General features: G+C 38.4%; 1 protein-coding gene across 2 annotated transcripts in view; it reads left to right on the top strand.

Annotated features, from left to right (window-relative positions):
* The window catches only part of SLC26A5 (solute carrier family 26 member 5), a 32,927-nt gene that overhangs the window by 10,620 nt on the left and 9,275 nt on the right, over window positions 1-13,032 (top strand). Inside the window, exons 3-12 of one of the 2 annotated variants that reach the window (XM_042872282.1) lie at window positions 950-1,163; window positions 2,844-2,983; window positions 6,202-6,312; window positions 6,860-7,041; window positions 7,527-7,691; window positions 9,905-10,057; window positions 11,204-11,286; window positions 11,380-11,527; window positions 12,399-12,512; window positions 12,857-12,934. In XM_042872282.1, the coding sequence (XP_042728216.1) occupies window positions 1,009-1,163; window positions 2,844-2,983; window positions 6,202-6,312; window positions 6,860-7,041; window positions 7,527-7,691; window positions 9,905-10,057; window positions 11,204-11,286; window positions 11,380-11,527; window positions 12,399-12,512; window positions 12,857-12,934 (1,329 nt within the window). In that variant the 5' untranslated portion in view covers window positions 950-1,008. Of the gene's footprint in view, window positions 1-949; window positions 1,164-2,843; window positions 2,984-5,698; window positions 5,774-6,201; window positions 6,313-6,859; window positions 7,042-7,526; window positions 7,692-9,904; window positions 10,058-11,203; window positions 11,287-11,379; window positions 11,528-12,398; window positions 12,513-12,856; window positions 12,935-13,032 lie in introns of those variants that run through there. The other variant, XM_042872283.1, reaches the window with a different exon arrangement.

Below are 13,032 nucleotides of genomic sequence, written 5' to 3'. Positions count from 1 at the left end.
GGGTATCACCCTGGAGAGAAGAGTCCAAGAGAGCTCTGAATTATGAGTCAGAGTTCAGATTGTGAATGACTGTGATTCAAAGTTGCATTTACAGAAGTAGCCACCACAGGGCTAAGTAATTAGCAGAGGGTGTCCTGAACATGTTCATGTGTTTATGGCAGTGGCACCCCATTTTAATGGGTATAGGACTGAGAACAGCAGTATCATAGAATCATAAAGTTGATAAAGTTGGAAAAGACCAATAAGGCCACCTGATCCAACTGTCAGCCCAACATCACCGTGCTCACTAAACTGTGACCCAAACTGCCACATCTGCACTCTTCCTGAACATCTCCACCACCTTCCTGTCCAGCCTGTTTCAATAGCTCACCACTCTTTCTGCCACCTGAAGAAACCATGCCTTGAAACAACAGTTCTTTGAAAGCAGCAAACTGTACGTCCTTCAGATACTTGCTGTCTGGAAAAAGAAGCCTCTGAAAGAGGGAAGAGGAAGCAGGGTGGAGGTGCGGGAGGCATTGGTTATCTGGAAAAGGAAGTAGCTTTTCATTGTTAAAATTGAAGTTCTGTGTTCTGGAGATGGGTGTTACTGTTTGTGAGTAAGCAGCAATAAAGTAATCTCTCTTCGATATTCGCATTTCCTTTAGAAGCTGAGGAGGAAGAGGGCAGATAAGCCCGAACATATCCTTCCATTTTTGCATTTCTGCAATTATTTACAGAGTAATTAATGCAAAAGCTTTCTTTACATAGGAGAAGCATAAAAATAGTGGTTTCCCAGTAGTAAAGATAATGAATGTAATTTACTTATTTACTATTACTGACCATCTAATTAGTGCTTTTAAACTTTATTCATAATTCTGCTGCCTGGCTCATCAGAGCGCACTCTCCAAATTCCAAATGAGACATTCAAGCAGCAACGTTCACTGACCAAACCTTTTTTCTCTACTGCCAGGTTTTGCTGTGTAGACTGTAGAGCTCTTCTTCCTTGGCTCCTGTTCAGTGGGATCAGCTATGGAAGATGCTCAAGAAAGTGGAGGGTGTCTTGAGCAAAACCAGAAGTATTGTGTGGAGAGGCCAATATATAACCAAGAGATCTTGCAAGGACAGCTGCACAAACGAGAAAGAACACCTCAGAGTTTGAGGCAGAAAATTGAACACTCTTGTCGGTAGGATTTTGCATCTTATGTTTGTTTTATTGGTTAGAACCATTCTAATTTTCTTTTCATACACATAGGTGGCAGTTCCTTCAAAGAAACCTGCAAGATAGAAGCAATAGTTCTAGTTTGATTATTCACCAAGACTGTGATGAAGCTGTATGCGTATTTTTATATGTGAATATGTAACTGTATTACAAACTGTTGGATAAACTAGTTGAATTACCTTCATTAAAGTGAAAAGGAAAAATATACAGAATAGGAATGCAACACATAAAATTCATAGGACCCAGAAAAAGTCTGTCTTTTTTATGTGGAAATACAGCCAAATTTGCACTTCACATGAGCATTTCACGGAAAAATTGGAGTAAATGACAGCTGTGTGGAACTTAAGTTTTTAGCCTAATGAGGATTTAAGAGGTAGTTTGTAGCTTTTAACTAACTGCCTTGCAATCTAAGTCAGATGGTTACGTGTAAAATGCATTTAACTGTGCAACTCTAGCTTCATAGTGCCAGAGGATAATGAAGAAAAGCTCCTTATGGTATAAATTTTCATTAGCTTTACATTTATGAGTGCGTTGTCTGCAGAGTTGACTCTGTTCCTTGCCAGAATGTTGTTCTGCCTGACTGTCTGTCTGTTAAATATTTGTGTCCCCAAGGTTTGACACTTAGAGATTTGCTTTGGTTAATTGAAGGACTATTCTAATGGTATTGGCACCTAATTCCACTCCCAAATAATGTCCCAAATAAAAATTATGTAGTTCAAAATCTACAGAGCAGAGGGAATTGCAAGAAGTGTGCACGATTAGTTTGTCCCTCACTTTAACAATACATTTCTTCACTATGCCATGTAGTCCCATGGCAGTTTGGGATTATTAACAAATTTCTGCAGTACTCTCACAGTTCCTCTACACAGAGGAGCATTTATATGCTTCCAGTGTTATATTTTTACTCAAGGTTAAACTTTCTTACCACACTGGAATCAACATATGGTGCATGGTAGTGCTGGATAGAGAGAGATATTTCTTGGCTCTATTCATTTGTCATGGGTCAGGGTTTCAAAGATTAATAACTCTGCTAAAAGACACAAGGATCAGTATTTCTAACTTCAGTGCCTTTCCTTTCGTGGTAAAGGAGGACTATATTCTCAGTTAGTTTTAAAATTAGTCTATAGGTAACAGTGATAGTAAAAAGCACTAGTAAAATAACTTAGGGGAAAAAAGTGTAACAATGTTATTACACTTGTGTAATACCATAAGTGACTTTAAGTGTAAAGTTACAACAAAAAGTATAAAACATCCAGACAGCAAGTAAGAATAGGAAAAAACATTACAAAGTATCTTGAGATCTATGAGAGAAAAACACTATCTGAAAGCAAGTTATCCTCAGGGATTGTTATTAGACAAATGATCTCAGACAGAAGTATTGTGTGGCTGCCCCACTGTGCATAGACTTGAACAGTTTCACTTCCCTCAGAATTCCAACCTCACAAGATTGTAAGGCCAACATGTGATAAAGGACTGAAGTAACTGGAGTCATGATTGTTTGTGCTTAAGCTTTGTACAGAAAACACTGTAATCAGGAATCTGAGTCTGTGTTTAATGGAGCTGTTATGCTGCATAGAAAATAAAGGTCTTAATTTTTTTTTGAGCTGCTAGTGTCAAACTTTTTCGTTCTGCTTTGTCTTTTCAGTTGTTCTTCTAAGAAAGCCAGGTCTCATCTTTACAGTTTCTTACCAATTTTAAAATGGCTTCCCCGTTACCCGGTGAAGGAATACTTATTAGGAGATATTATCTCAGGTATAAGCACTGGAGTTATGCAGCTTCCTCAAGGTGAGTACCTCTGTGGATCTATTCATTCTCTGCTTTTCTTTTTCTGTGTTTGCTTTTATGCTAGTGATTGGCTTCCTGAATGGGTGCCCATGAAAATGGCATGGGTCTTTCAGATGTGTGTGTCTGGAGGTCAGTATAGCATTCAGCAGACAGTCAGTAAGGAGGATGCCCTGAAAATTGCATGTCACTGTAAAATATACAGTGAACTCTGAAAGAATAACTGTTTAGTTTAAGTGCATGTTTAAACCTGTGCTTAATGCACCTAATTATCTTCTTATCTCCTCATCATGAAAGTTGTTGGAAATTCCCCACAGAGTGTAGCAGTATCCAATGGATGTAATAGGAATCATATTTCAAGAGTAGTTCTGGCAGGATATTCCATAGGAGAGCAACTGTTGTAAAGTAACCAAACTAAAATAATTCAGAGAAGAATATGCAAGAAATCAGAGACTTCTGTCTTAAGGATAGAAGTTACCATCTTAAGCTACTGCCACCTATTAGATACATCACATATTAGATATATCTCTGTGCTGACGTAGTAGTGGGCAACAGTTGGCATGGTGAAAATAAATCAAGAGAAACATACGTAACAAGAATGAAAATCTTTGGACTTTCCATTAAGCTAGTTGGACGTTTCACACCTAGTAGAGCCAGGCTTTTAAGCTGGAGCAGATTCTGTAGAAGAATAGGAGGGAAACTGTATTCATTTTAGTTCTTGGTGACTGGGCTAGTGAAGCCTTTTGTTAAATCTGTGACTATCAGCAATTTCAGAGCTGCTGCAGTGTTAAAAACTGGCATCATTTTTACTGGACTGTCATTATGGGGTGCCATTACTTTCTTGGGAATGGCAGTGTCATGACAACAGCTGCTGTCCCAGTAGTTCTTGGATTAGAGAGGATCCTTGATTTTTTTTTTACAGAGCCCAGTCCAGCGGGATCCTCATGTTAAGGATAATGAAGAATACATAAGTTTACTTAAGTTTAATTAATCTTTGGCTTATTTCCTATTTCTGCTTCACTCATTCCCATTTAGGCTGAGGCAGGTCTGAAGAGTGAGTCTGTAAATCTTAGAAATCTAGATTTTTATGGGATGATCCATTAAGGCAATGAAATATCCTAACTTAGTGCAATTGACCTTTTTAATTTTGCAGCTTACCTGATTAATGCTTTTTTTTTTTTTTAATAATTAAAGATTCTTCCTTACATAAACATAAATATCACATAGCAGGGGAGTTGAAACTAGATGATTTTTATAGTCGTTTCAACCCAGGCCATTCTATGATTCTATTCTATGATTCTATCTTAAACAGATCAGTGCTGTGGTGAACTTTTAGAGAAATCTGTCAGGCATTAGGCACAAACATTGCCATGTGTATACTGATGTACAGTTTATGTGATGAACTAGATAAGGGCACTAAAATGTAAGTGGTCAGCAGTGAACTTTAAACTTTATGTTGTAACTTTGTTTTAAACTAAACATTATGCTTTTCTTCAGTGATTGCAGTCATACCCTTGAACTGCTCTTGATCTTTCCCTTTCTGAAAAGGCATAAGTTGAACTCCTGTTTTTCTGGAAAGGATGTCATTATGGCAAGAATGAGGTCAAAGAAGCCTGGGAATCTTGCCAGGTTTGAGCAGTGAACTCCTCTCATGTCAATATCTCTTTATTTCCTTGGCACTGACAGTATTTTAAAAAATGCCAGTACAAGTGAAAAGGGAAGAGAATAAAAGGGTATTCATAGACCCACCTTCCTACTTTGACAGCACTGGTTTTTAGTTCCAGTCACTTTTACTGGTAAGTTCATTGCATTATTAAAGGCCAGGATGTTGTGGTACAGGATGTTCTGTTGATGCTCTTGGCGTGAAATAGCCCCTGGGACAGAGTACGTACATGTGAGGTGAGTTTCAGAAGTACTTAATTAAAAGCTCATTGCTGCAATAAAATAACAGTATCATCAATCCAGTTCTGTTAGAAATATGAATTCTTGGATTGGTTAGGTCTCGGACGTTTTGGGCATCAGCAAGTTCCTGTGAGATACTGAATTGTGCAAGACTACTTGGATGACACAGAAGATTCCTTCCTGGTCTGTTCTTTCAGGATAATCTCGTGCTTTGTCTCTGGATTTAAAAATACATTAATAGAGAGGTGTTGTAGAGTATCACTAACTCTCCTTTATGGGCAAAGCACTGAATCCTTTAAGTGTGATGGACTGTTGAGCTTTTCAGGCTCAGACTGGAGCAGTTCACCAGAATGTGGTAACAACACAGCTTCTTTGTGTGTTGTGATTCTGCACTTGTCTAGGTGAACTGGAGAACAAATCAAGCCAGGATGCATCATTCTCTATAGTGCAAGTCATGTAAAACTACTGGATATGCTGAACTGTTCAGTGCAGTTACTCTCCATATCATGAGATGCACACCATCTGCTAGTGAGTGCAGTCCCATGGTAAGCACTCATACAGTCCCATGGAGTGAGAGCACTGTAAGAGGTGTCCCTCCCTGGCTTCCCTCAGTGCTGTTCTCCCACAGCTTTATCCTCATGCTTGCCAGCTCCATCAACAAATGGGAATAGTGTGGATTGCACTTAGACTGCAAGGGAGTGCATGTCTTAATAACAAATCAATTTCATTTACTGAATATACTGGAAGGAATACGAACTGTAAGCTCTTTGTCTTTCTGGATCATAAACAATGCTTCCTTGTTTCTTATACACTCAGGAACACGTTTTATGGATATGTGAAGTGTTATGTAATCCCACACGTCCTGGGAAGAGGCGAGGAAGAAAGTGTTTGGTCAGTTGTAAGATGCCATGAAAATCATGTATGATTAAAAAGGAGGAGAAAAATCAAATGTGTTCTGGATTTCTAATGGTGGAGTGTTCACTCATTTTTTGAGAACAAAAAACACAAAATGTGTTTGTTAACTGTTTCTTCTTAATCTTCCAACCAAAGATATGTGCGCACAAACTAACAAACCCATGCACATCTGCAGTCCCTGTAGTTACAGACTTATTTTTTCCTGAATTAAATCACTCAAGTTTCTGGGCACCGTTTTAAACTACTATGTGTACTTATTTAAGAATATTCTCTGCAAGACTTCTCTTTACCTGTGATACATCTCTGATGCTCATATTAGACAAGTTCAGCTTTAGTAGACCTGAATTCTTTTGCTTGAAATTGTTTTTTTTCTGCTAACATATGTATTTGTGTTTGTTTTCTAGGTTTAGCTTATGCTTTGCTGGCAGCTGTTCCCCCAGTATTTGGCCTATATTCCTCATTTTATCCTGTCTTTCTGTATACTTTTTTTGGGACCTCCAAGCATATATCAATAGGTATAACTGTATGGATAACTGAAATTCTTTGTGTGTTTGTGCCTAACAAAGCTCTACAAATTAAGTTACATAAACAGAAAGTGTAGTGGTTTTCTGTAAACTCACATTTAAGTGAATAAGCAATACACAAATGTGTTGAGCGTGAGCAAGTTCTTTTATTGTTAATTTATCTATCCTGCTTAGGAAAGAACAAAGAGCTGGGGTGAGAGGGTTGTGGTTACATAGAAACGTGTGCTATGAACTCCTGAACTATGATTTCATCTCTGTTGTCGACCATCTGTCTGGCCATGAGTCTCTAATTTGCATAATAGAAATTGAGATAGAAAAATGGATGATGTTTACTTACCATAGAGGTCTGCATTTGATATCTAAATAGCTTTAGTGATGCTGAGTACTGGAGTAACTTCTGTGACTAAAAAATATGCTATTTAGATGGAAGAATCTATTATCAAATAATTCCATGGGTCTTTGCAGTAGTAAGGAAGCTTGGAACTGTTCTTTACACCTGCCAGAATTTTAACTTATTTTCCTTTCCCCCTTATTTCAGGCACTTTTGCTGTGATTAGTATGATGGTTGGTGGGGTTGCTGTGAGACAAGTGCCTGATGAAGTGATCTCTGTAGGCTATAACTCAACTAACACTACAGATGCCTCAGATTACTTCGGTCTTAGAGATGACAAGCGGGTACAAGTAGCTGTGACCCTCGCCTTTCTTTCGGGAATTATCCAGGTATGCACACACAGTTTGTTGTAAGAGCTGCTGCCAGACTTGCAGCTGCAAGGGGCAGCGGATCTCAGTCAACAGACTCATGCTTCAGCAGTGTGCTGTGTAGAATGCAGGCTGCTTCATGGCAGCCATGCAGCAGAAGTGGCTTGCAGGGAGATGCGTGGGAAGCAAGTCTGTGTCTGGGCTTCTTGGCTTGACTGGCAAAAATAGGACCTCCCCTTTCATTCTTTCCTATCTTGTCAGAAAAGAACTCTACTTGATGTTCCATAAATGCATACAAGCACCTGTTTACTTGTGTCTTGTGTTGTACCTGCCAGTTGAATGGAAGATTTGGTGCACTGATGGCTACTTCCTGAATCGAGGCTATGAAAGGGCCTGGGTCAGGCCTGCCTCATTTGGCTTGGGGATAAGAAGATCTGTCTGCTATGTACTGCTGAGATTCAGATTACAATGAGAGTCACACAGTTCCCGTTTCTCTTCTTCATTAGTTGTGTTTAGGCTTCCTTCGATTTGGGTTTGTTGCCATCTATTTAACAGAGCCTTTGGTGCGAGGATTTACTACTGCTGCTGCAGTTCATGTCTTCACATCACAGTTAAAGTATCTGCTTGGAGTAAAGACTAGCCGATACAGTGGACCCCTCTCAGTTGTGTATGTAAGTAACTACTTTCACTAAATATGTAAATGCCACGTTGTCATGGTCTAGTACTTAAGTCCTTTTCTATTAAAAAAAAGTATTTTGCCACTTAGTAGAACAGTTCCTTAATATTCAAAACTGGGTGTCGGATCTTTAAGTGCTATAGCAATATTTGAGCATCTTAAAGTGTAAGTTGGGTGAGAATAAATCAGCACACTCCAGCGTGAGCAGATGAAACTCATTGCAATGGGTCTCTTGTAGGAAAGCATCTGTCCTCCTAATGAAATAGAAGCCTGAAGCTTTGTATGACATGATTTACTGTAAACCAGAGATGTTTTCCAAAAGTAGGAAATGTTCTCAGAACTTTGTCCGGTCTGTATTTCTTGAGTTTCACACATGGTTCCTGATGGCTGTATTCTTCATTTCCTGTCTGTAAGCTGTTTTGCAGTGTGACTGGACATAAAGTGCTGTGCCATCATAAATGTACCTGTTCTTTAAAGCACTGGAACAGAACTATTTTTTAAAACAAGGCATTCCATGTAAAAAGTACTGTGTATTAAAGACTATCAAATTAGAACTGATTGTTTGGAGCATACAGTGATCCAGTATTTGGCATAGCTCATAGCCTTATTTTCCTTACACCTTCTGTCTAATGCACAACATGTGATTCATAATTATAGGAGAGAAGAGAAACCATGCAGTGTAAAGCTGTTATTTGGTTAATATGACTTCAGTAAATTCAAAAGCTCTTGTTCACTTAAATTTAAAATTGACAGTGGTACTTGGAAAGAAACTTAATAGATACCTTACAGCAAAGTGTTGTTTAAAGGGACATTTCTAATAGAAATCACAACCAAAGCATAAATTAAAGCTTTAGTTATGATTTCAATTAGAAACATTGAGAGTGACTGAGCACTGGCTTAGGTGCCCAGAGAGGTTGTCTCCTTCTCTGGAGATGTTAAAAGCCACCTGGACACAGTCCTGGGTTATGTGCTCAAAGGGACCCTGCTTGAGCAGGGAGGATGCACTAGATGACCTCCAAAGATCCCTTCCAACCTCAATTGTTTTGTGATTCTGTGATTACTTTTCATGTTGTTATGAACAACGGAGTTGAAATGCATCCAGATCTGATTTGCCTACCATTCTAGAAAGCTCCAAGTTTATATAAGCAGTGCTGCAATTTTGCAGACAAAAAACCTTGAGTAGAAGGGTAGGGAAAGTCTCAAGTGTCTGTGAGAACCAAAGCTTTTAAACAGACTGAAGCTTTTTTATTGCTGAGCAATCAGTATTTCAGTTACAGTGGTGAAGGCTGTAGGAAATGTTTCTTGGAAATCTTTCTTGTGTAATTGCACAGATTCAACAATTTGGATGCAAGGCCACACAGGTTTGCTGAATTATTTTGCTAAATTATTACTTGCTGAATTTGCTGTTTAGTTCAGTAATATAGATATGAAGATACTAACTGCCAAACAAATCGGAGGGAAGGTGTGCATTTGAGGTGAGCTGCCAGGACTCTGATAATATCCCTGTAGTTGCTGTAGTTTTCCTTCTGTCTAAAGTAGAATGTGTACATCTTCTTTCAAAGACCTCTCCAGGGGTCATTTATGTCTTCTTTTTAAAATGCTGTGGAAGAAGATGGAGTAATGGTTGGAGGATTTATTTACCCTCTAGTAACTTTTATGTTTCAGCAAGCTTACTTCTTTCACACCCTTTCTAATGGTGTTTTTCAGCTGAAAGAACTTTGCAGTAATGGCCAGTTGTTGCAAGATTGTTGTTATTTAATCACATTGCTATGGTAACTTCAGTGGTGTTATCAGCAGCTTTATCCTTTAGAAATGGCTTTTGCAGCTGTAAATAGATGTGACTTGCCAAAGAATACTTGAAGGTATTAGAAGAGATTGGTATTTACTCCTTTCATGTCGATGCCTGTATGAAATATGTGTGAAAATGCTGAGCATAAGAGATGAGATTTGGTCTTTTCCCCCCATTATAGCAACTGTTCTCAAATTTTTGACCCATTTGAGTAAGATTGGTACTATAAATGGTTGCAAATCTATTTCCCTCATTGAGATACTCTGAACTTCTGTATTTTGTTGGAACAACGGGGATTTGGGTGAAGCAATGATTAGCTGCAGTTATAGATGTAGAATAAAAACAGCAGTGGCAAACACCCTAAGAAAATAAATTTGGATAATTATGACCTTCATGGAGATACTCCTATTGTCTTACAGAGCCTAGTTGCTGTGTTTTCAAAAATAACAACAACCAATATTGCTGCATTGATTGTTGGATTAACATGCATTGTTCTGTTGCTGATTGGCAAGGAAATCAATCTCCGCTTTAAGAAGAAACTGCCAGTTCCTATTCCGATGGAGATCATTGTGGTAAGTCAGTTGTTAAATTCTGTAGCTTAATTACATACCTCTTCTAAAGTTGTAGAATTTTTGTAGAAAAAAATCTCATTTTTTATCAAGTCTTATGGGGCTTTAAGGTAACTTCTATGGAGTGTAATTTGTTTGAGACTTGGTCCAGTTGAGTGTTTGGATGCTCATCAGGTTTAGGCACTGATGTACCCAAGTTTTAGGCATGAGCTCCTAAATAAGAATTGAGCTTTGGCACCTGAGTGAGTCTCGGCATGACATGTCTCTGAGCAGCATGGAGTACAAGAGCTCAGAATCCCCTCCTGAGAAAGGTGCTTATGGATGCCTGTTCCAAAGGTTCTGCAGGGCTTGCTTTCTTTTTAAAATGTCGTGGTAGAAAGAGGAGCAAGAAACAGTGGGACTTCTTCCTTTCTCTATTTCTGAAACTTCTCTATGCATGGATTTTAGTGTAGTCTTCTAAAATACAATCAGTCCTGCAGTCAAGTATCAGACCAACTTACTAGTCCACATCTCACATTAACTTTCACTTTTAAAAGTGTTTGGATTTAAAAATGAGTTCTCAGATAACTGGAGCTAGCAAACAACCTGCGTGGAATCACAGCCAAGGGAGTAGGTGAAGGCATGAGGAATGAAGAAAGGAGGTGCTTCTCAGAGATGATGGAGGAGATGCTTTAGAGTATTGTTTAATAGTAAGGCAATAGCATCACAATCTTGGACCTGTAGCTTTCATTGCTGCTGCACCTGTTATTTTTGCAGATAACATGCATACTCTGCACAAGAAAATATGGCAGCAGAATCCTTCTCTTGCACTGAGTTTCCTAATACATGCTATTCTGTGATGCTGTTTGCATTTCCTACTACATGCTATTCTACCTGGGCTTAGCTCAAGCAAGGGGTATATTTGTGTGATTTGGATCATACCACAACATGCTCCATTTAATTGTCTCCAGCAAATGAAATCAGCAAGGGTTGAAGGTGATGAATGGAAAACTTTGGAACTTCCTCCTTTTATCTGCTTCTATAACCACTAACTCTTAGAAAACTGATTGACAAATGAATGTTATCCTTTGTGTATTACTAACAATAAGCTGTTATTCCTTCAGACATATTTATCTCTTCTTAGCCCTTGATGCATTTGCGGGTTTTTAGGTCATTATCGGCACAGGAGTTTCAGCTGGAATGAATCTGACTGAGTCATATGGAGTGGATGTTGTTGGGAAAATTCCTCAAGGGTAGGGGTGTTACATTCTTATTCAAACTATACTTTTTTCATATAGTGTGTAGCTTTTATGATAGTAATTGTAACCGTTTATTTCTTCTCCAAGGTTAAGTGCACCAGCAGTTCCTGAGATTCAACTCATCCCAGCAATATTTATAGATGCAGTAGCAATAGCAATAGTTGGATTTTCAATGGCTGTATCTATGGCCAAGATCTTTGCCCTTAAACATGGTTACACCATTGATGGGAATCAGGTAAAAGTATTTGAATTTTTCTATGGAAAATGTTCACTATCACCTTCATTTATTTATTAAAGCAGAAAGACATAAGGGACAAGAATGGGTTTTTCTTTCACTGTGGAATCAAGTTTTTGGCAGCCTACACGATTAAATGCCAGGAGTTATTTTAAGCTCTTGTAGCTCTGTTTTAATGATTAGTTACACTTATACCTTTGTTTTGGGAAACTTTGGTTAAAGTTGGATGTGTGCACAAATAATAATTGTTGGGACAGCCATTACTTAGGCTACTCTCCTGGTAGGCACCTCTTTTACTTCTGCATTCTTTCACAGTGAAACATTGAGTTCCCATGTGATAAGTATATTGTCTTCTGTACCAAAGAACCATTACATATGGTTTTAGAAATTCCAATGATGTTTTACTTTTTATTTATCCATTGCAAATAGTTGGTTTGTTTCCTGTGGGTGGTAATACAGTTGTTGTTTGTTTTATTCTTAATAAATAGATATTTTAGAGTAGAAAGTGGAGAACATTATTTGTATGATAAATCATTTTTGATGCAATTTTAGCATTAAAATTCAAGTTATCCATGAGTTGAAAAAGTTCTTAAAAACAAACAACTCTGTCATTCATTTTAATTTTCAGTCTCACTAATCACAGTAACGTTTAAGGATGAGAAATGTCTCCAGCACTTTATCAAATACTTCATTTAACAGATGATTTAATGTGCATTAACTTGTACTTGTGCTTCTCTCACATGCACAAGTTATGATAAGGTAGCTATAAAAGCACTGTAAATAAGAGGTGGTTGTTATTGTGTAAGGATAGCTCCATCTTCATACAGTTGCTAGGTGTAACTTTTGTTTTGCTCTGATTTTTCTTACACAGGAACTTATTGCCTTGGGAATATGTAATTCTGTGGGGTCATTTTTCCAAAGCTTTCCAATCACTTGCTCAATGTCCCGGAGTCTTGTTCAGGAAAGCACTGGTGGGAAAACTCAGGTATGTAAACCCAAATTTGGAGCCAAAGTTTGTTTTCTTTTTTTCCTTTTTTTTTTTTTTTCTTTCAATTTTTTGTGTTCCAAAGCTGAAGACTGGAGTTTCACTAGACTGCCTTATTTCTCTGCCTTGGCCAGAAGAAGAACTGCAGTTTCCTCTGTTTCATATCCTGTCTGGGCCAGGATAGGAGGCTGCATGACAGTGAGAATGGACAAATTTTGTGGGAGGGATCAGAAATGACTCAACTGGCCTTTTGGGAAGCACAGGAAGCATTAGCTCATGAGTAATACTGCCCTGTTGGGGCATTTCTGGCTATTCAGATGTCATTTCTTGCTCATTTTGTTCAGATTGCAGGTGCACTCTCTTCAATTATGGTTCTGTTGGTAATTGTGGCAATTGGATACCTCTTTGAGCCACTTCCACAGGTAAGGTAGTTTTGCCTGCTAAGCACTGCATGTCAGTGAACAGAAGCCAGCTAGTATTGCTTACAGCAGAGATTGTAGAGTGGTTGATGAGTAAGTCC

This window comes from Lagopus leucura, unplaced genomic scaffold, assembly GCF_019238085.1.
Source record: "Lagopus leucura isolate 7727_CA_CO unplaced genomic scaffold, USGS_WTPT01 Super-Scaffold_100008, whole genome shotgun sequence".
Classification (NCBI taxonomy): Eukaryota; Metazoa; Chordata; class Aves; order Galliformes; family Phasianidae; genus Lagopus; species Lagopus leucura.
The sequence above is the reverse complement of the archived record's forward strand: the minus strand, read 5'-3'. Positions and strand labels throughout refer to the sequence as shown.